This window comes from Sparus aurata, chromosome 14, assembly GCF_900880675.1.
Source record: "Sparus aurata chromosome 14, fSpaAur1.1, whole genome shotgun sequence".
NCBI lineage: Eukaryota > Metazoa > Chordata > Actinopteri > Spariformes > Sparidae > Sparus > Sparus aurata.
The window spans coordinates 6282870-6306197 of NC_044200.1; the positions used below are offsets into that span (position 1 = coordinate 6282870).

Genomic DNA, 23328 nt, shown 5'->3' on the forward strand with positions numbered 1-23328 from the left:
TTTTCATGAAGGAGGCCAGCTTATTTCTGTCATGCCGTCTTGAACCTTGAATTGAATCTGCTTTCTTTATATAATGGATTAGTTGGCCAATTAGTTTCTGCCGCAAAATTGTGAAAAGTGTTCATCCCAATTTCCCAAAGCCCAAAGTGACATCTTCTCCTTTTGTCCAACCAACAGTTCATAAACCTGATGACTCTTCCTTTACTATCATGAATGACAAAGACAAGCAGTAAATCCTCACAGTAAAGAGCCTAGAAGCAGCAATTGTCGGACAGTTTTGCCTGAAAAATGACTGACGCCATTAGGAGACATATTTTCAATGCCTTTCCCTTTGTAGAGTGACTTCACTCGTTGTGCCCCACTGACTCCCTCCATTTCTCCTTTATAAAGTGTGCAGAGTGGATGTGTAAAGTGTGCGTACTATATTAGGCCGTGCTGCTCTCCCTCAGCTCTGTGCTATTTGTTCTGACAGGTGCTGTGACGTTATTTGTTTGGGTGGAAAAATGGAGCTCAGCACTGGATCAGAGCAGCCACTGGGCTCGACCCCCAGTTAGTTCCATTGCTTCCTCTTGACACAGTCCCCTCCCCGCAGCCTGCACTTTAAGCAGCACTAATACCGTCTCTCAACTCTAACATTTAGAGAAGAACCTGTTCCACCGTGCCCCTGCATATGGAAAGATAAAATCAGCACCAAGCTTTGGTTAGAGACAGCAAGCAGTCCAATAATGACTTCCTCAGGCTGTGTGGAATCCAAACCTATAGTTTAGGTTAGGACACGACTGTTATTAATGGAAGTTAATATAATACTAATGTCTGTGTGTGCATCCACACACATGTGAAACTTGTCATCTCTCTTGTTGATTTAATTACAGTGACTTCAGGAAACTGTAGCACCCGACCGTGACTTTGCAGTAACCACTGTCACTTCTGGAAAAACTCTTTCCTGCAGTGCACCGCTGTTTCCCTAGATAAATACAAAAAGACAGCAGTCGCTAAGAAGTTAAAGGAGCGAGGCCGTGGCTGGCTTCATCCTGCGTTTCTGCTCCGGTCCGGTCCTGGCAGCTCCAGCTCATTTCTGGTTTCTCAGAAGGAAACTCTGCAAACCAGAGAAGGCAGATAGAGATCAATCCGACAGAATCTCCAAGATTTACAGCAACAGGATGAGATAACGCAGGCTGATGCTGAGCGTGTTTGTCAGGTTTCAGGGCAGGCTTCTTTAAGTCTTATTGAGTAGTCAAACCCGGAGCCAGAGGTCAAAGCAAACCTGAGAAGAAGGTCCTGTCTGCTCAGTTTTAGCCAGGTCAGACAGACAGTGTCCAAAACTTACCTAATCAGAGCAAGCGAGTGTCTTCTCGTCTCAACCTGTAAGAAACTGACCTTTTCATATTTTGGCCACAAAATCAAGTTGAGATAAACTCTTGGTTCAAAAGAGCAACGCTGTTCATCACTGTGTGTGAGCGGAGGCATGTCAGGTCACTTCATCATCATTGTCTAGCTCTTCAGACAGGCTAATTTTCTATATGGCTGAAAAGTGATCTGCAAATAGTGCACTTTGACTGGGCCCCGCTCCACTGATGTCGAGATAGCATGTGCATTCGCTCTGTTTAAGGAATGAAAGAGTGATTTGTACCCTCAGGTCAGCCCTACAGCGGTATCAATCACTCAAGTGAGCAACACTTTTTTCTAATGCTGCAGTGCTGTTTTCACCGCTGTCAGCAGCGAGTTTATTGGCATTGCAATAAAACTTAAAAGCTCAGATTTATTACAGTCAGCCGTTAGTTTTGAGACGATTGCATCTAAAGTCGCAAGAATCATGTTTGATTAGTTTTTGTTCTTGTTCGTTTTTGTAAGCTAAGCTACCTGGCTACAGGTTGCAGCTTTGGGGCCCTGACACACCGAGCCAGCCTCCAGCCAGCGTCAGGGCTGTGGTTGAGAATCTGTGGCTCTATTTGTAGTGGTGTGCCCCGCATCTTTGGCAATAGTTGGCCTTTGCCAGCGGCTTTTCGTGGCAGGAGCCTGTCCTAGAGAGAGCAATCTGATTGGATGTTCAGCTAAGCCAGTCAGTGCAAGACAGTGCAACAACTTCAGCTTTTTGGTCGAGTGAGGCAGTGCAACAGTTGGTTTTCGTCTCCACTAGTTCCTATATGTTGGTTTGGTGTGTTTTGGCCCTTATATTTAACGAACAGATACACTATGAAAGTCACATCTAACCTCACACCTACAACCTAAAGCAACAGTATTTCTCAAAATGCACCAATCACCTCTCCATTCCCCTCCTCTCCATCAAACTACCTGCGAACAAAATTAAATCAAAGTAGGTGAAGGCATTGTGAGTCACTGGGATAATTGAATTATTGCACCCATTGTTGAGATGACTCACCTGTGCTGTGCTGTTTCATGGCTCTCTCTGCAGAATTGCTTTACACACATATAGCTCAGTAAAAAGTTTACGACCAGGCTCGGCCCGGTCTTATCAGCCTATTAGCTTCAGCCGTTTTCAGAGCGGAGCGACATTTCATTTAAAGTGAAGTTACGGCTCAGTGTTATGGTTCACTGGCAGGAGTCTGCAATATGTTATAACACTGCTTGCAATCCTGCAGCAAGTGTAAAGTCTAGTCACCCTGCTTCAGGGCACACACACTCAAACACATCCACACACTCCTCGGACTGGCAGTTGGTCAAAACACAGTGGTGGGAGGGGTAGGGGGGCATCGATCTGACTCCTCCAGGCCTTTTATAGCCCTGTGCCCACGCGCCAGTGCCCACCCACTGATGATGTAGTGTCAGAGCGGGCAGCATCACACACCATGGCCTGTCAGGCCTGGAGAGCAAGATTAACTCCCCTGACCAGAGTGTTCGGGGCTTGGCAGCCTGTGGCAGCCTTCCTGTGCTCGGAGCGGGGAGTAGAAGACCTTAATTGGACAATACGCATGAGGTGGTGAGGGGTGGGCAGCAGGGGTTTGCTGACTGGCTGGCTGGCCTCTCTCAGCCCCCGTTTGGTTTTCATCAGAGCGATTTGAGCAAGAGAAATGGGTTTCATGCTGGAGGCTCCCAGCAGCCACATGTCCAGCTCTTTAATAAAGTCTGAATGCCGCCACGGAGAGGCCAAAGCTTCTTCCTCAGTGTACAGAATTCATACAGTGACCAGTTAAAGTGATTTGTGAGTGTGCTAGTGTGTGAGCCATTTAACTTTAAACCCATAGTCCTCAAAAGCTGAGATAGAAGGAAAATGCTGGTCAAGATATCAGTGAATTATTGCCACTGTCAATTGGATAATCAGAAGATGCTGGAAACTGTTACATGCGCGGTGATATACCAGTAACCAGCATCCCCTCTGACAAGCTGAGGTTTGTTCTACCAAGTACTCCTTCATTTCATTCTCTCTTCATCTGATCTAAAGGAAGATCTGACTAAAAGAGGCCCAAAATCCACAAGTGTTGAGGCAGCTTAACTTACGGTATAATGTGAAATGTGGAAATGTGATAAAGACTTTTTTAGCATCTGTGTGTTTATCTTTTGATCACTGGAAACCGACTAAAGCCTGTTTGTGTTCATTTAATTGCGCCCGTATATTCTTGCCAATCACAACCTGAGGTTGGACGCGAGCCAGCAGACTGCACCCTCAGATATGTCCTCCCTGAAGAGAACTCCTTAACTCCCAGGGTAATCAAAGTCTAAACCCCCGTCGGAGCCAAACCGACAGATCTGCACATGGCGATTTCTGTTTCGACTGTTTGTCTGGAGGCAAGGAGCCAATATAGGGAAGTAGGAAGGAATTAGACGTTTTTGGCAGTCCCGCGACTCACTCTATACTCCTCAGTTTGATTTACTACCACTGCTACAAGACAAAAATAAAGTCTGTGTTACTCTGGGGTATGATTTCAAAGTCAATTTAGCCCTTTAATCACATCATGGTACCAGTAACTGGACAGCAAATGACTTTTACATGTAAGTGTCTGCAGGATCTGTGTAAAGGAAAAGTGTCGGCGCGGACTCTTGCCAATGGTTATCCACAGCAGTGTTTGGGACGCGAGTGTTGGGACTGCGTAGCGCCAGCTGTTACTCCACTGCTAAATCATGCGTTCTCCACTGCTATATCACTTTGTCTAAATGGCTTCTCCACTGCTACTGCTCCACTGCTACCCCAACCACAGAGTTCAGAGAGCCATTTCATGATACTCTTACACTTGGTAGTGACTAACGACTTGCATCACCATGCAGATTTGAGAAATTCATTGTCATTTCTTGCCTCGAAAGTTAATTAACATCTGGTCATTGACACATACAGGCCCAGAGCATGGTGTAATGTAGCCGTGCCAGATTTCTATTTTCAGTGTATTATATGGTGACAGAAGTTTATTGCCCAGGACAAGGGGTCCATTGTTTGGGGAGCATACAGATCCCTTTTTCGCAGGAGTCGGTGTCTTGGACCTCAAGAAAGATATCCACCAAAGGGATAACATCATCACTATCGAAATGGTGACCACTGAGCTCCTTCTCAATTTCTGGGAATAGGTAATAGTGTCAGCTCAGGTGAAAAAGGGCAGGCGTTTGGTGAGTTCAAATCTGCCATCTGTGTTCCATTTTCTCAGACGCTTCTGACATTATCACTCTGAGAGCTGAAGTGCACGTGCATGGAACGAGAGCTGTATAACTCATCCCCCTCTACCTCAGGCCATGAACGATCAATCACTGCTTGCATGTGTGCAATTTGTACAAAAGTTCTCAGACAGTCTGGCTGGTCCTACTACATGACAGAGTGACCTATATGGCTTGTCACTCCCAGGCATTGTAATATAACATGCCATAACAGATTGAGGATTTTAGAGCTAGAGGCTTTGTCCTTATTGTGACTGCAGGAGGCAGTTTGAGAGCAAGTTGTAGCTGTCATTGAGGCAGAAGAAAATAAATGTTGCATATGAACTCATGACTTCTTAGTGCCGTTGGCCCAAGTATGAACCAAACCTCTGACCAACCCTACTGCACCACACTGGGAATGGATCCATTATAGGCTTTGGTTTTATTCTCTGTCTTCTGGAGTGTCAGCACTCCACATTATGTAATTAACAGGCGCACAGTAGAGTTGCAACAATCCAGACTCATACCTGTGCATACAACCCAACCTGACTGGTCCTGAAGCTCTGTTTTTTCTTTTTTTAACTTCTCTTGGTCTGCCTGGCTAATGCAACATAGTGCCCACATTCAGTCTCTTTCACTCTTCTCACTGAGAATCACAGATCGACCATGGACGTATAATTAGAGCTGGATGCAGCGTCGGTGGCTCGGCTTCATTCGCTCCTATGAAAGCTGCTCAGTAGTGCATGAAGCCAAAGAAATTTGACGTCAGATGTCCTGCATAACTTCCACAGTGGGGTGCAAAGAGGGCACACTCACTGGAGACTTCCACCAGCTATGGCTAACCTCCAGTTTAGTCCCTGGCTAACTTGAAACAGGATAAAATGGTTTAATTATGCATCTCTTCCAAATGTAATTGGAGGCAATAGATCAAATTTGGACAGTGACCATACCAAATAAATTAATAAATAAAAATTGCATCAGGTGGTGTTGTAATTAAAGAGGTTGCCCCTATGTCAGTTGCCTTCAAGGCCTGTCACTCTTTCTAGCTTGGTAGCGAGCTAGCATGGACACAAAAGACAATTGGCATAGTCAGAGACACAAAGAGCACCATTTCTTTATAAATTCTATGTTAAAATGTTAAAAATACAATTTAAGTAAATCAAAGTTCCTCAACAACAGTGAAATCAAAATGTGATGACGTTATCATGTCATAATATTGATTTTAGTGCCATGAATATTCGTTTGCTCATGAGGTCATTGATAAGACAACCTTAAAGATAAAGTGGACTAAAAATACCCTCAAGACCAAAGATATAGAAGCAAGAACGTTCCTTTCCAGCAATTTCTGTTCAGCACTCAGAGTTGAACACAGTCACATCTGGCAGAATTATATAGGTAACATCTGTTGTCCCATCTTTCATTTTCTTCCCCATTTTTCCAGACTTTATCCTTGACTTCTACTTCTGTAACCTTGAGACTACAAATGCCTGGTGGCCTGGACACCTACAGTACACAGAGGTTTTACCACGTGTTTAAAAGGTGATTAAATGCTCATGGACTGATGAGTGAAATTAGCGTTTCCCGCCTGTTGCCTGGGCTACAGAAATCTGACAGCTGACAGTTATTTTGAGAGCTTGTCAACAGCTGCCTGTTAAAACCACAACCAGCACTCATAAAGAGCTAAAAGTATCCAGATGGTGCTATGAACCAGCTGATGTAACAATACATTCATTTGGCTCCGCTGTATGAAAATAAAGTCAAAAAGCAGGATAGAGACGTTAACCACTGCAGGCAGGACAGATGGAGGAGGTGGGACTTTTTTGTCTCGCAGCAGACTTCAACGGTCGAAGCTTAAGTGCCTCACAACACGAGTCCTTTAGGCTATCATTTACTCTCTTCAGCCAGTCCAAAACTCTCCCAAATGGACTCAAGCTTCCAGTCAACTCCTCACCTCTTCCACCTCTCAGCAACAGGAGAAACAATTACGCTAATTCGTTTCCAGTCCATACTAGTCTCAGATTGCTGCATTGTGCCAAATATAACAGTTTAGAAATGAGTAATCTGGTGATTTGGCTGACATTACTCTCTTTATGTCACAATTTCTGAACTCCACAGCAGAATGGTTTTGGTTTCAGGCCTCATTCACCCCAGCGTTTGATAACCCATTTCTGATTTTCTGTTGCCTTCCTCATACATTTCCTAATTTCCTTGTCCGGACTGCTAGCAACATGCTACCGATGTTTAGGCAGTTTGCCACATTAAGCTAGATTTGCAATATTCACCCTATATAACTGCATTAGTGCACATATTCATGATATGTGGTGAATTTTAAATCTTTCAACATGGTATAATAGTTATATTCGTGTAGCCCTCTTGACTTTGTTTACTATTATATTGTTATTCGATTTAACTAAATCTAGCTCCAGCAAGATCTTTTAAACATGTAACCCAATCAAAACTTATCACTGCTTTTCATAATGGTCAGTCACACGACTCGTTAACCTGGTGCGGGAAATCAAACGTGCTTGCGTCACTTTTTGTGTGTGTGTGTGTGTGTGTGTGTGTGTGTGTGCGTGCCTGCCTGTGTGTGTGTGTGTTGCTGTTTAACTGTAAGAGAATCCTGTAATGACCAGGGTCCCCGCAAGAGAGAGCACCATTAAGCTTTCAGCGGCTGTCATCAAACACACTGAAAGCACTGAAAAGAGCCCTGAGTGTAAACACACTCGCTGGACCACCCTTAGTCACACACACACGCACACACCCGCACACACACACACACACGCACACACACCCTCATACTCATACACAGGGTAAACACTCTTTACAGACCACTGTCTTCCTTTTTTTTCACCCCACATTTTCTGTTCAAGTTAAAGCTACTTACTGCTCTCTCAGTCTCTGTCATTATATCACTCTCTCTCTCTCTCTCTCTCTCTCTCTCTCTCTCTCTCTCTCTCTCTCTCCCCCTCTTGCTCTCTCTCACACATACACACACACACACACACTTCTCTCTCACTACTACTTATACAAATGCCCAGATAAACAGCCTTTTCTTTTTCCAATCCTCCTTCTCTCTTTTTGTTCTCTGTAGTGTGTGTGTGTCTCTCTCTCTCTGAGATGCACACACACACACACACACACACACACACACTTCACACTGTATTGCCTCAGAGGCTTTGGTAGCATCTCACTGATTGATGGAGACAGCAGGGGAAGGAAGATAAGCGGCAGAGGAACAGCGGAGATTTAGAGACTCTGTTAATGCAGAGATCGTTGGCATCAGCGATGATCGCACTTGTACCGTTATCCCGCTCTTGTTGGTGCAGATCTGTAAAATAAAACCACACAGATGTAAACAAGGATTTTGATCGTGTCTGAGATCTCTAAAATGCTAGTGTTTGCAGATTCTGTCAGTTGTTTGGCTTTGCTGTTCTTTTGTTTCTTATTGTTATTCAGCACTTTTCACATAGCTCCAGTCTCACATCCGTAGCCTGAAGTAGCTCACCATGGGCCGCACTTGCAAAACATTCCCACAGCAAATAGGTATGACCCCAAAATGTCATAACATCATAACTAAAATGCTCATGTTATATAAATATTTGGTTTTTCCAGCAGAGGTTTATTCCCTGAAACAGAATTTGGACCAAAAATACCCTCAACAAAAACCCACAGTTATCAATAACTTTACATATTTCATTTTAGGGGAATTAAGATTCTCCTCATACTAATCACTACTGAGCCATTTAAAGGATAAGCTAACCCAAAAATGAAAATACAGTCATTTTCCACTCACCCTCCTAACGATGGAAAGTCATGTGAGGTTTCGTAGTCCACAGACCATTTCTGGAGCTTCACAGCACAACAGTGTTGCAGCTTTCTCCTAAAGAAGATGGGGACCTGTGTTTAAAAATGAAAAAAAAAATAAAATAAAATAAAAAATGCTTAAATATGGCTTGTCCAGCGCAATCCAAGTCTCTGGAAGCTATGAGATCCCAGATTAGTAAGAAAAGACATTTTTTCTTAAGCTGAATTAGTCACTGTACAACTAACTTAAAGTGCTAGCTCGACCTTGCATTGAGATTGTAAATATCTTTTTGAATCAATTTGGGATCTATGAGCTTCTGAAGACCTGGGTTATGCCATGCAAGCTGAATGGAGCAATTTTATTTTTTAACTTTTTTTTTTTTTACATTCTAAAACAAGTCCCCATCTACTTCCCCATTCATACTTCCTTCACTTTGAGGACAACACCAGCTGTTCCATCAGCATGAGGGTGAAAGATAATGACTGAATTTTCATTTTTAGGTGAAGTTTTCCCTTTAATGAGTAGGGGACCACTTACCCCGTCTGCTTTGGCATGCACCCCGTCAACAGGATGCACAGCCGACACATTGGTGTCAGAGGAGAGGAACTCCCACCGCCAACACTGTCTTGTCACGCACACATACAGTCATAGGTAAGACACACTTCCTGCTCATGTCGGCTAAGCTGTGGAGGTGGACCGGGATCTTTCAGCAAACCCCTGAATTGTTGCTCACTGGGTCAGAGTGTACCAATTAGATGACTGTCCTCGCTCTCCTCTCCCCCTCCTCTTCGCGTCATAAATCAAAACAGAGCAGAGACGCCCGCCAGCTGCTTTTCTTTACTAACTTATGTAACGACTGTGCATGGTTTACAAGACAGTGAGCATGTACAGCACAGCGCTGTAGGCTGTGTTTAAAGGCATCTTTAACAAGCTAGTGCTGTTGAGTAGGCATTAAACATAATGAGATGTTGTACATTGAATGCAGCCTGGTTCAGTCTGCTCGTTTGGTGTGCATTTGCGGTTGTGTGCTATCATGCAATGTCAGTGCGAGTGTCTTTTCACGTAAGTGGGCACCTTTATGTATGTACTATGTTATATGAGAGGCCATAGGCACATGAACGCAGTTACCACGCTCACATCTGGACCTGTTGACAGCGCGCCAGCTTCCAGGGGTACAGCTGAAGGCAGCTTTTAACCCCCTTCTTTAATCAGACGGCGTTAAAGCGGACGTTATGCGAGCCTCTGCGCTAATGAGGGCGAGTCAAGTCAAAGCCAACCTCAGGCCAGCCACAGATGACACCAATATGTGTTTATCAGATGAGCAAACAACAAGCTTTCCCTATTTACAACCCAGGGGATGGAGGTTAAAAGCAGTGTAGGCCTCAGCACACATTTGAAAGTAATGAGGCTTAATCTAGTTACTCAAGGGATAAAGAACACTTGTCTGTTGTTTGGGAAGAGCTTATGAGGTTCAAACAGGCTGCCTTTGTTGATATTATAAAGGTGTTGACTGTAGTGATAATATATTAAAGTCCTTTTCTCTGATCATAGGCGCAAAGCTCTCATAAAGCTCATGTGTTTCATCTCAGTGCAAGTGTATTGAATTTCCTAGAATTTGCACATGACCTTAAAGTAAAACTTGCTATCACTCGACGAATACTGCACGATAACTGTGTCCTCAGTGGAGATGAGATACAAGAGGTGCTGAGAGGACCGTTGAGAGGACTGTTGAGATGGGTTTATAGGCGGTTGATGCAGAGTTTCGTGCATTCCCTCTCCTGGAGAGCTAAATGGCCGTGACCCCTAACCTGGGTTTGTCTTCATCTCGTCTCCTTACGGGGCCTGATTTCCAGGCAAGCTTGAATTTAAAGGAACGTTTTGACATTCGCTTTCGGTAAGTTCATTGACTTCAACAGTTTTCAACATATTGTCATCATTTGCAATGACACTTGTAGAATGTGGAAACAAGTTGGCCGTCAGCTGTAGTCTTGGCAGTGTGTCCAAGTGCAGCTTTTTTGGCTAGGGCACATGTAACATAGGTATACAACAGGCTGCCTTTGTTGGCTTGGTGTGTCTGGGGTCTCATTGACAGTTTGCTCGGAAAAGTTGTTGCTTAACTTGCTTTATGTCGTAATAGAGAGCCTAGAGACTTGGGGGTCTGGCAAAGCAAGAAGTTGAAGTATGTAAGTGCAAGTGTTTCCCAGAGGATGAGCTTCGCGTTTGCCGGGATTGATGGAGTCATGTTTTATTGAGAAACAACATTCGAGGCAGAGCTACTGTGTATTGTCACAGATGGATGCACTTTTCTAGCTGACTCTACAATCAATCTACACGTTCAGCTGCATTCCCCTCGCAGGCCTTTGAAATGAAAAAAAAAAAAAAAAAAGTATATTTTGTAAAAGAGCCACTTAAGGAAATCCCACGACCAGAAAGAATTGCATTGACTAACAAGCATGCAGACAGTCTTCACACTGTGATGATGAATAAAACAATCAGTCAGTTAGTACAGAGATAGCGGCTGAGATATTGGAGTGTCTGACACACACCTGTACCCACAAAATGTGCCAGCCGGATGTGTATAAAGGGGCTAAATAACCAGGTGTCTCTGTTCAATTTAAGTGTCGTAACCCGATCAAAACCAGTATGAATCTCAAAGCCTGGACACTGGTTTACTGTCAGTCACACCGTTCCTTTTGTTTGCAAGTGGGTAATGACTTCCAAAAATATGCTGTAGCATCATTACTCACAGTAAAATCATTTCCCCACAAAGGCACCATGTGAAGACACCATGAAGACACTGTCTCTCTTTATTGTTGTTGTTGGGATCTCTGCCTGGAGCCACACTGGCCAAAAAGCGTCCTCCTACAGTTTCATCCTTTATGTGATGACTGCTGTGTTTGACCTGTCATGCAAAAAACATAATTCACTAACAATAGTAATAAGTGCTTCAACATTCTGGTCATATCAGTTTGGTATTGTATTTGGCTGGGGGTGACACTGCAGCAATGGAGGGTGGTGCCAGACTGTCTGGGTGAGGTTTGTTCTAGTTATTTGACTGACTTTTCTCTTGCCATTTGTTTGCATTTGCACCGAATAGCACTGTAATTTCATTAGTTATTAATGTCAAATGTCATTTATAGCAGAGCTTGTTTATCCTCTGTAGCAGTGGGGAGTTATACCACCAGAGTCATCTTGTCTATTGATTCAGGGCATTGCTGCTACTTCGATATACAGCATACATGTAGCATGACTAAACAACCCAATCCTATTTTATGTTTTCTGGTTATGTCTGGTTAGGTGTAGGCACAAAAAGAAAAAAAAGAAAAATAACACGGTTAGGGTAAGAAAAAAGATCATATTTTGGCTGGAAATTGCTCCGTCCAGTCATTTTACACAACATATCACGACAAAAACCCTCATCAGTCTTGAAGACAGCCTCATGAAGGTCTTTATTCCAAAATGTTGTTGTTAAATTCATTCTTGGTTCCAGATGAGGTAAACAGTGTGCAGGAGCTTTGTCCTGATTTTTCCGGCGCTTGCACGTCCCTGTCAATCCACGGATGTGCATAGGTTTTACTCCGTGACACTTAAAAATGTTCAAACACCGTCTTGAACAGTGGTCTCTGGCTTGGCAACAAGAAAGACAGCTCATAAACATTTAATGTGAATGAGATATGAAGCAATTTGCAGAAATGTAACAAGCCCACATTTAATTCTTGCAACTGGGCCTAAATGTATTTACAAAGCCGCTATTAGTCTAAAACCGTACTTAGCTATTTCATGAAACCAATGTGTTATTATAGGAGAAAGCTCTTGGTGCCCTCTCCTGGGCAGCAGTGGCCTCCCCCCTGCGGCACTCCAGCACAGCTTTGGGACGACTCTACATCCCCTCTCCCGCTTGTTGTTTTTGAGGGAAGAGTCCCATTCAGCACTTTTAGGACTTAATCAACTCCAGCTGTGAAATTGAAGATTTTCCTCGTACTCAAGTCTTTCACAAGAGGGCAAACACGGAGACGCTGTGTGGATGAAATGTGATGGTCGTAAATGGGATTGAATTACGCCGACTCGGCCACAAGGGGTGGAAGTCAATGGCCTTTGCACTGTGTCAAGTGTAAAAGCGAGGGAAAGTGTGGTCAGTTTTGACGGTGGAGACTGTAAAGCGATGGCTTTACGATGGAAGCCGGGTCGTCGTTTTTGACAAGGAGTAGTTGTCATGATGTAAGAGCTCACCCTGAGTGGTACTCTGCCGCTGAAACTGTCATCCGAAATGGATTTCTATCCGGTGGATTCTCTCTCTATAGCAAAAAAAACAAACTAGAAAGCAATTCTGAGTAGTTGTAAGCATCCCGCCATGTAGGAGAAGCTGCATTAGAATGATGTAATGTCGTCACCTTCTCCTCCCTCATCTCCCCTTTGTAGCATTATTTGATCCCTGTGTCATCATACAGGAATTGTGTGTTTTGTTTTGTTTCACTCCTCCAACACAGAGGGATGGAAATCAAAGCTAGTGTCAACGACTCTCTTGACATCCCCAAACATTCTTGCAGTAATTCACGACCCGAGTTCTGACCCCAGAAGTGGTGTGTTACACATCTTGTAACATGAGCCGGGGGACTTTGATATCATTGCTTAACTGGAAGATGGAGCAACAGAGAGAGGAGTTCTCCAAGTGAAAGGGTGGGAGAACGGTGAGTTTGGACGCGAATGCGAGATGAAATGTTGCAGTTGTTGATTGAGTTAATGAACAAATGCATATGTGAGTTCATAGGAGAGTAATGGGAAGACATGAAGATATATGGAGGGAAACGTGCAACTAAAGTGAATAGTTTAAGTAGTCAATGAGGAGTGAATGAATAAGTAAACAGGTGGATGTACGACTGATGAGGTGAATTCAATAAGTAAATTGCTATTTGAGACAATGAATGGGAGATTTAAAGCCACTGAAAGTGATGAATAGTGAACATGCGACTATGGGAGTGAGCAAATGTTTATACAGTAAGTGATTGATTAAAAGAAATGGTTCAACAAGTGTGATTGGTGCAGGTAAATATCCTAATAAGCAAATGTTGATGCAAAAACAACTGAATATGCAAAAAAATACTCATTCAGATGAAATGGTTTCTATGATAAATCTTCTAGCTTGAGATGGAGCAAATAAGTACTTTTTTGTGTTGCTAATCTGTCACAATGTGTACTATTTCCCATTTTTATATATATAAATCTTAAGGGGAAACTCTACAGAACTTGTAATAGAATATTTGTTTTTCTTGTAATACAGTATTGTTACATTGCAGAATGCCAAATGTACTGTGTTTTTTCATAATTGTTCTGCTTTTCAACACTGTGGAATGTTTACATTATCAAAGTATTTAACCTCCAGTTTTTAAATAAATGGTATTGCAGATAAATCTACACTTTAACTTCAGTAAAATGGATTCTGTTATTGTAGTTTTACTTCAGTGAAGTAGTTTTTATCAGCGATACATGGCATAGTACACACAGTCAAAGAGCAAACCAAACTGTTCAAGGAACTGCTTGCTGCAAAGGTGCAGACTTGTCAGGAAATTGATGATTAAATGATGACTGATCAATAAATCAATCAAATCAATATCTTTATTTTACCTCCATAGTCCTCATTCTCTGACATATAAGGTCACTTCATGTTAATAGTAATACCTTTAAAAAGTTGTTGTAAGCATTTGATTTGTGCAGCACTTGAATGCTGAACATGAAGCTCTGCGATGTGAACAATGGGCTGTGGGAAACGAGAAAAGATTTCCCGTGACGCTCCGATGTTTTTGCTTGAATGCATGTTTTTGTGTGGGTGGTTGACTGCGGAGAAGCCAAAGGTTGACTGAGGAGCAGGAATCTATCTGTGAATCCTGAGGCAGAGACACACGGAGAGAGGATGAAAGTATGTTTATGTCCTCCCAGGTCACGCTTGATGCATGTTAACGACACACGCCTGTGTTCGCTGAGCCGCTGTGCATGCCTCCGAAATGCTCAGGCACCCCTTTGTTGTGCATGTGTGCCAGCTCAAAGCGTGTGTTTGTTTTATTTTCCGTGTTGTCTGACATGTGGTTGACTGATAGCATTCAGAGTGCTGACAGGGCCAGGTGCGTGACTATCTAGCCCTGCCTCCCCGGGGGATGTGTTTAGACTCTGCGTGTGAGTGTGTGTGTGTGGTTGTGTGTGTGTGTGGTTGTGTGTGTGTGTGGTTGTGTGTGTGTGTGTGTGTGTGTGCTGGGAGGGTTGAAGGGTGTCTGACCCCTCTCTTATCTCCAGCACCCCGGCGTGTTTGTTTTCACAGCCACGGCGCAACCTTTGCGCTGACGTCATGTGACCCAGGGCGGTATCTATCATATAAACCCACACGCACACACACCTACACACACACACACACACAGTGCAGGTTAAGAACAATCCACCCACTGAATGGAACAGATAATAAACACATGACATTATTGATTCCATAAGATGGAAATATCTGTTATTCTTACTGACTGATCTGTTATTAGACTTGTGTTGCTTTCCAACAGCGACCAAGCCACAGAACTTTAACATGAACATCACAATGTGTCGTCGAGTTAAGGAGGTACATATTTTTAGCACAACACCTACAATTAGAAAAGTGAAGCTGTCGGTTACAGCACAGATGGGGGTATTATTTTGAAGGAGGACGGCGTGTGCCCGCTTCCACACAGTGCTGAATTATTGTGTCACAAGCTGCCTGTGGAGAGCAGCACTTAGCAAGTGTGTGTGAATAACACAATGCTGCCTTCAGCTGCAGCTCGCCGTGTGTGGAGACGGTTAGCGCATGATCAACCTCCCAGCTTTCATCCCTGCCTCCTTGACCGCCACCTCCACCTCCACCTCCCGCCTCCCCTCAGCTGGAATGCGTTCCCTCTCCACCAGATATTTAGCGGTGGCTTTGCCGGAAACCTGGAACTAGGGAGGCTTTGCTGAGCCGCCTCCACAGGAATAGTCACCAGAGCTTAAATATGAGTGCGGTGCAGTCTTTTTCATGTCTGTGCCAAAATAGGACGAAGGCATCTTAACAACAGGTTGTCTTTAGTTCTTGCAAAGTGACTTTTGTCTATACAAATGACTGTGGCTGCTTTGATTTGGTCTCATGTTTGCTACACATTATCAGTGTAATGGGCCACTTTACATCACCAACTTTTTTTTAAAGTTTTAAAACAACAAATTTGGCAAAGTCAGTTTTTGAGTAATACCGCCAGTAAAAGAAGAAGGCACAAGACGGTTAGCCTCAAAGAATCCAGAGATATTATTGCCTACATTTCCCATATTATGATCCAAATATGTTGATATCCTTATTGATACTCTTTGATCGTAACAGTCGGGGGATATCTACCTCCTGGTTTGGAGCCACTTTTACACTGAGCGTTTGGGATCTTTCTGCCTTCATCACTTTGGGAAGATCTCAACGATTATGCATTGAAAGATCGCAGACAATCAAGGTTTCAGTAAGCACCGAGGCAAAGTGTAACCTTGCAATGCCCAAGCAAGAGCTGCTGCAGCTTTTCTCCTCACAGAAAAACAACCGCTAACACAAAGTAACTCAGCTGCTTGTTCACATAAATAGTTAGTCTTGAGACTAGTCTTGAGGCCACCTTTTGGTCTGCTTCGAGTCTACTAATTTTTAATCTGGGTCCATTGTTGGATAGGACTTATTTTTTCTTGTTCTGAGGAGGAGCCACCAGAAACTGTTTGGGAAAGGCCAAGCACTTTCAAAAAATGATTAGATCAGACAAGCCATCTGTCTATCATTGTCTATTATTGGCTAACTTCAACCAGATCAACAGTAGGAGAGCACTACCACCAGTTGAGCCAGTTGGTTAATCAAACTCTTACTGAAGCCAATCAGGGGAAGAGAATGCTCGCTGTCAAGAAAAGCCTTCGGTGATGCTCTTTCAATCAGAGTTCTCTCTAGTGCTGGTTGTTACACCTCAAGAACACCTGTGGCCGGCCATAGTTCCTGAAGGGACGCTGATTGGTTCAAACATAGTGTTCAGCCACAGCATCGAATCCTGGCAAGATGGGTTCACGACCGCTCGAAGCTCATAAGTCTAGCTTCCTTGCAAGCTAAAGTATTCGACGCTTAGAATTAAACATGTACGCTTTGTTCGGTCAGAACTCTACATTTTAGTTAGCTGGAAATTGAAGGGACTGGTTGGGTTTCTGCATTTCAGTAGACATGTATATTGCCCGGTTGTTGTTTCAGCCTTGTTTGTATACTTTTATTGTTTTCTTGGTTTGGCTGTGACCAGTTGCCTGGACTCTGTTTCGAAATCGGACCAGACTCAACTAAGGTGGTCCCGACTACAGCTCTCCTTCTTCTCCTTCTTCTTCTGACAGCCACACATTTTGAAATATTTTTCAAAGATGTGAACAGAGGTTTAGCAATCCAGCATACATCATGAACATTCAATCTTCTTTTGTCAACATCTTCCTCCAATTGATATCCATTCCATTCTTCACCTCTCCCTGTCCTCTACACATTTCAACCATGACACATTTGGCTGTTACACTATTTTTAGAGAAGTGGTCGGCCGTGGTAGCCAAACATAAGGGTGCTGACCTGCCCAACTTGATTTGTGCGGATGGAAGTGAACCTGGAATCCTCTTTGCTGATGTTGACTTTGGAGGCTTTCACTGGTGTTAAATGAGAAACTTTCAGCGCTGCATTACAGCGGTGGGCTTTTTTACCTGCACATAGCCGAGACGCTCTCATTCCCACTGTGTAATTATTTGCAGGGTAAGGTGATTATCTCCAGAAACCGGCGAAAAACGGGGGGGGGGAAGTGAGAGGTTTTCTTAAGATCTCTCTGAGGTTTTGGTGTAAGCTTGTTTCGACTCAGCACCCACGGGATGGTACCTCATCAGAGACGGGTTTCCCGACTGTTCCAGACGGTCCTGGGAAGTTGGACGCCCGCCAAGTGTGCTCCAATCCGTGCTGCTCAGCAGGCAGCAGCAGTCAAAGTCGAAGTTGGACTTGCGCCATCCATTCACGTGGTATCCTGTTGTTTTAGGCTTGTCATGATAGCCCCTGGTGCATGATTGAAAACATGTTGGAGAAGCTGGTGCTATTCTGGGCCGGGGGAAGCAGCGTCCCTATTAGGGCAATTGACTGCCAAAGGAATTGAGGCCGTATGAAAGTGAGAAGAAGAGGAAGTAGCAGTGTGTAGAATCATCATGTAGTGCTCAACTGATTTCTGCAGCCATTTTTGCATGTTGACATTTCACCTGTGCGAGTTACAAGAGTACATGGAGACTCTCAGCCCGATGGAGGGCAGCGCACTTCAGGTGTCGCGACTGTTTGTGGTAAGGTCTCATTTGTGAGACGAGCCCTGTGTTTGGTTTCCCTCCCCTCCCCTGCTCTCTTTATTGGCCGATGCCGTGTTAAAAAGTTCCGGTTTGCCGTGACGCTGCGATGTGCCCCTCCGATTCCAGCATATCTCCTCGCCTCTCTAAACTGAACCAGATGGAGGCTTTCCATATAAAAACTTTCACTCCCTTTTAAGTCTCACATAGAGGAGAGAGCCATTAGAAAAAAAAGAGTAGCAACATGTCATATTGTGTCAGCTTAATGCAGTCCAAATGCAGCGTGGCCCATCTGTTTCTCAGCAAGCAACAAAACATCGGATGGAACATATACGCTGTAGATCCTAAAGCTGCGTTCAGTTGTACTCTTTGAAGAGATCCTCTCACACAGATTTATATCTGGCCGGCATGTCGTTTGCGTAATACTACAAGCTACACCCGTTTAATATACTGTAACACACAACTCTCGCCGGAACTGACTGAGAACAAAAAGATGTCAGATGGACAGAGTTATTTTGTTCCTTCATTTATTTATGGCTGTGGATGTCATGTTTGTGTGAGATGCTGTCAGCCTCCTGCGGTCCACACCGCTGATATACGTTAGACACGGATGCAGCCTCTGTTTCTTGTTAAAGGCAAGAAGCCTGAAACAAGTCTTTTTCTAGCAGCTGCTCAGTTGTAGCTGTTCTCATGCGTCACTGTTGCCAATTAAGTTACTTTGAAAAAAATCTTTTAACCACCATGAATAATATATTAACTTAAGATTACATTTTGAAGAAGCCATTATCCATTATGACAGTAACGAGTCACTTTTGTCTCATTAAGATGAGCATACAACCACACACAGCATTTATCATATTCCCATGTAGTCAAAATCTGTGTTTAAGTTTTTTGTATCACACTTTTGTCACCCATACATCATCTCCAGCCCAACAGTGGCAAAAAGTTGTTTTGTATGTATTCTAAATGGTATATTAGACTTTCAAATTTCCTGGAAAACGATTAAATATTGATGACTTATCCTGCACTCGGGGTGCGTAGGCTAATTTTTGCGTTAGTGTGTCGAGCATTCAGTGCAACCGATCAATATCTGCGACCAGTCCCTCTCTACACAAATATAAGAATAAATACATAAATAAATATACTGTTCTTTCTTGTAATGCTAAAGAAAGTGAGAAGCCCACCAACAAATGGACACAGGTGAAAAACATAAGAAAGTTACCTTGTTCAGAGCTGTAATAAAACCCGCTAACATACACCCATCATGACTTTCTTAATGTTCAACAAATGATTGAGCCCTCGTATTGGTCAAATGAATCTACTGATTTAACACTGTCATTATGAAGGGCTCATTGCGGTGGGTCATCCAATTTTCCAACTCGCCACAGCCAATGGTGGGTGAAAAGCTAGCCATAATAGAGAGGAGCAAGATGCAATTAATCGTTGATGGAGATAAAGGGAAACCATTCAAACGGTTTCTCTCTGAATTCATGGTGTTGCAGTCAGTTGTGTACATGGAAAAAAAATGACACAAATGATTGAGTTCAAATTCTGTCTTCTTATTCACCTGTGCACACCTGGACAGCCTCCATGCAGAGTTGAGGTGACTGTCGGATTATCACTTCAAGAAAGTACAAGAAAATCGTTGCAGCCACATTGATTCTGACATTGGGGGGGGGGGGAGTGTTTCAGACACTGTCGATGATCTGAGAAGCACTTTGATTGAAGCACATTGAGGCCCCTACATTTCAAAAGTTTCCAGGACCCATTAGTGTATTGGATCTTTCTACTGCTGAATTTGAACACTGAGAACTCCTACTGAAGTGGTACAGATACATCATTTTACATTCTGAAGAAAGGTGCATAAGATATTGGACTTATAATGATTAGAGCGGCTGTGGCTAAGGAAACATAGCGAGTTGTCTGGGATTAATGTCAACCAGATGGTTAGGGGTTCGATCCCTATACTTTTCAAAGTGTCCTTTGGCAAGATACTGAACCCCTGATGGCATTAGTGAATGGGTGAGCATTGAAATATCCAATATATATTATATAACAGTTGGTGAAGCTATTTGTTTTTGAATGTTTCAAGAGTGTGGCCAAGAATCTGTGTGTGACAGAGGCGGAATACGCTCTAATCTAAGGCAAAGAGCAGCTCCAACAACACGCTCAGCAGCAGAAACCAGCTGAGCAACTTGCAGCCTGGTTCCCGAATAAAAGTGCAGAATTCTCACAAAGACAGCACCAATCGCTTTAATGTCTCCTTTCCTTATTTTACATGTCAAATAGTCATATTTAGATTCCCTTATTATGTATAACTCACAGGGCTTTTTCCCCTCTCACATTTTTACTATTTCTCTCATCAAAGGGAGGGGCAGCTCCAGATGTGAACGGAGAGGCTGTGTCTATTTCTAGTGTTCGGTGTTAGCGTGAGGACAGAGAGAGGGAGAGGGACAGAGACAGAGAGCTGTTTTGACAGTTGTGTTGGAGAGCACTGAACACACACACACACATACACACACACACAGAGGCACACACACACACACACCCATGCAGGTCTCAGTAATCGCGTTTTTTTTTTTGCCTAGTGGTGGTTATACCTTCCAAAAGGAGTTCACGCCCCCTTGAACTGTTTTGGCTGACTTTGTGGTACACTTCTGACAGAGAGGGAGAGAGTGAGAGAAGGGGAGAGAGAGAGAGAGAGAGACAGAGAGAGAGAGAGAGAGAGGGGAGGGAAGTGGAGGGAGGAGTGCTGCTTGTGGGAGGAGAAGGAGGAGGGAGTGAGCAGGAGGAAGGAGAAGCTCTCTTAGTTTCTGAAAGTCCTGCTTGCTGTAGGCTACAGAATGAGCGCGGTTGCTTTCCTCTCAGTCTGAGAGGCAACTGCTTCTTTTTCTTTTTCTTTTTTTTTTTTTTTTTTTTTTAAGTTTTGTCCTCTCCTCTCCCGAGACAGACATCAGTAGGAGTCGCTGCAGATTTCTCTTCCCTTTCCTTCGCGGCACTTTTTTTCGACTTCTCTCGCACTCCTTGTGTTGTTATTTCTGTGCCTGGGAAGTACCATGCCGGTGGTTGGTGTAGCCTCCAAGCTCAGGCAACCCTCGGCGGTGGGCACCAAGCCAGTGCATACCGCTCTCCCCATCCCCAGCGCAGTCAGGGCGGCCGCCTCGCAGGGCTACATGGCCCGGCAGCAGGAGCTCAGGGCAGGTGAGGGCACCCCGGGGCTCTCCTGCCAGCTGTCAGTCAAGTCTGAGTACCAGCAGGAGAGGACTGCTGAGGGGAAGTCCAGAGCGGCGACAGAGGAGAGCAAGATCTGCAAGGTCAGTGGAGATGGACAGACAGTTTAGCGCGTCTGTGTGTGTGTTTGTGTGTGTGTGTGCAGGCAGTGTAGTGACACTCCACAGGTGTCAGGGGAGAACGAGTCAGGCTCGCTCTCTGTCTCCCAGCGTCTGTCATACTCACCTTCCCCATGTCGGCATGAGCAGGTGTCTCTGAGACACAGCTCCAGCTCACGGTGATGAGTCATGCTACAGTGGGATGATGTCGCTGTTTTTTTTATTTTGTCATCAACTAAGAGGGGAAACCAGATGAGTAATGGATCTCTGTCGGTGTATTACCTCATGCTGCTTCCCGTTCAGTCTGCGCATGATTAACTAATCAGTGTGTCTGTGGCAGCACAGGGTACTGTTTTGAGGTATTTAGTCAAGACTATTAAGACCTTTACCTGGGAGGTGAACCATGCCTGCTCTTCTATAGAAGAAAGCGAATACAGGTGTAATGGGTGCTACCTGAGAAGCCCCAAAGATTAGGTCTGGACGTGGTCTGAATACGCTCTGTTTTTCCCCCTGGTTGTCTCCCCTTTCTGTCTCCCATGCAAGGTAATATTTCAGATGGATTACCTGCACCTTCCTTCCCAGAGCGCACTCCTAATACCCCCAACAGCACCGCAATGTTGCAGATGCTTTAATAGACGCACAGTGATCACAGTTAAGTGCTTCCCCATACTGAACTCAGGCCGTGCCAAGTTCTTTCCTCGTTGCAGAAATTTGGCTCCGTTTCCAAGTCTGCAGCAGAGCAGGCGGGGTCGGCCCGTCCCGAGGAGGAAGGAGTTTTCAAAACTCCCCGCCAAATACTCCGAGCAGCGCCTCAGTCCGTCCCACATCCCCGAACTGTCAGACTGAGCAAACTGAAACTTTCCTGTTTGGCCGGTTGATCTCACCTCCTCCCCCCTCCCTCGTCTCTGCCGTTACAAGACTTCCTAACAGAGACAGAGAGGGGAAAAAAATGAAAAGACTCCCTGACCCTGATTCTTTTTTTCTGGCTTTTGATACCGAACAAAGCTGCTGATTTTCCTCGTGACCTAGAGGAAACGTGGGCAGGAGACATCAAAGTGCAGGTCAGCGCTCCCCTGCCTCTAAATCCTCCCGGCGTGTCCGTGACTTGAGTCCAAATCGGCTGCAGGGTGACTGCGGGGAGGGGAGGCAGAGGGGAGGGGGGGGGTTCATCATTAACCTGCTGCTGAACTAGCAAACTTCAGCTTGACTTTCAGCTTGTTAGTGGGAAATCTCCTGCTTGGTCCATTAAAAGTGTCTTTTGGAGTTTAGTTTTTTTTTATACATTTTTTTTATCTGACTTTGTAGAAAATGTAGCTGAAGGTTGATTTGACTGTGTGTCAGCATCCGTATTCTGAACAGTAAACCCTTCATGCAGGCCTCCCACAACCTTTACCCCAGCTTGTTCTGTAACCTCATTTATTTAGCCCTCCATCTTGTAAGGTTAGGGTTATAGTTATTCTTATTAGTTGTTACTGTCGGTGGTTTGTAGCAGCTGAGGCTTGTTCGAGTGTTCCTCTGGAATAATGAATATGCAGATTTTCCTGAAATGCACAATCAGTGCGCCGTAAGTCCCCGTCCTTGGGAAGCTCGTAGCGAGGCAGATCTCTCCTGCCTGCCCCGGCCTGTCGATGTGGGTGAGGAATTGGTGGTATGGAGGGGGTAATTAGTCTGTCTAATTGTGTTGTGTAGTCCCTTAAGAGCTTTACTCTCGGGGCTTTCAGGGGAAGAAAGGGAGAGAAGGTGGAGTAAACGCTGTCATTACTCCCTCACATTAACAAACACTGCTTGTTTAGTTTATCAAGCAGGCTCAAGCGTAGGATTGTGTGTGTGTGTGTGATTGTGTATGTGTGCGCAAGTGTGCAGGGGCATGCTTGTTTGTGCACATGCAAACCCCCTTTGTATACAATCGTGCTGGCATGTGTCGGCTTGTTGTCGTGGGGTTAAACATATCCTAACCTGGAGGGTGTTTGCCAGAGTTGAAGCTATATTTCTTCCTTTTTAAGGTCGGCTGTGGTGGAGAAATCTTCCAGTCAGTCAGGTCTGTGTTATTTTATCGTGGCTGCCGCGCAGAACAACGTGCAGTCAGCATATCAGTGAAATAACTCCTCGATCACCGAATTTAAAAGCAGGCAGAACTGCAAGAATCAGCATCCCGGTATCCTGACAAATATCCCTGTGCCTGCAGAATGATCGTGACACAAGAAAAATAAATAAGAGGGTTAGGCGCTAAGCAGGGAGGAAGAAGGGATTCGTTTTTTCGTTCATGTTTGC

General features: G+C 44.3%; 1 protein-coding gene across 11 annotated transcripts in view; it reads left to right on the forward strand.

The window, feature by feature from the left end:
* nav3 (neuron navigator 3) overlaps window positions 1-23328 on the forward strand; it is a 443539-nt gene that overhangs the window by 219672 nt on the left and 200539 nt on the right. For 6 of the 11 annotated variants that reach the window (XM_030440417.1, XM_030440419.1, XM_030440429.1 and 3 more), the window contains exon 1: window positions 20646-21042. The exons of the other annotated variants lie outside the window; for them this stretch is intronic. In XM_030440417.1, coding sequence (XP_030296277.1) covers window positions 20785-21042 — 258 coding nt within the window. In that variant the 5' untranslated portion in view covers window positions 20646-20784. Of the gene's footprint in view, window positions 1-20645; window positions 21043-23328 lie in introns of those variants that run through there. 11 annotated transcript variants of the gene reach the window in all.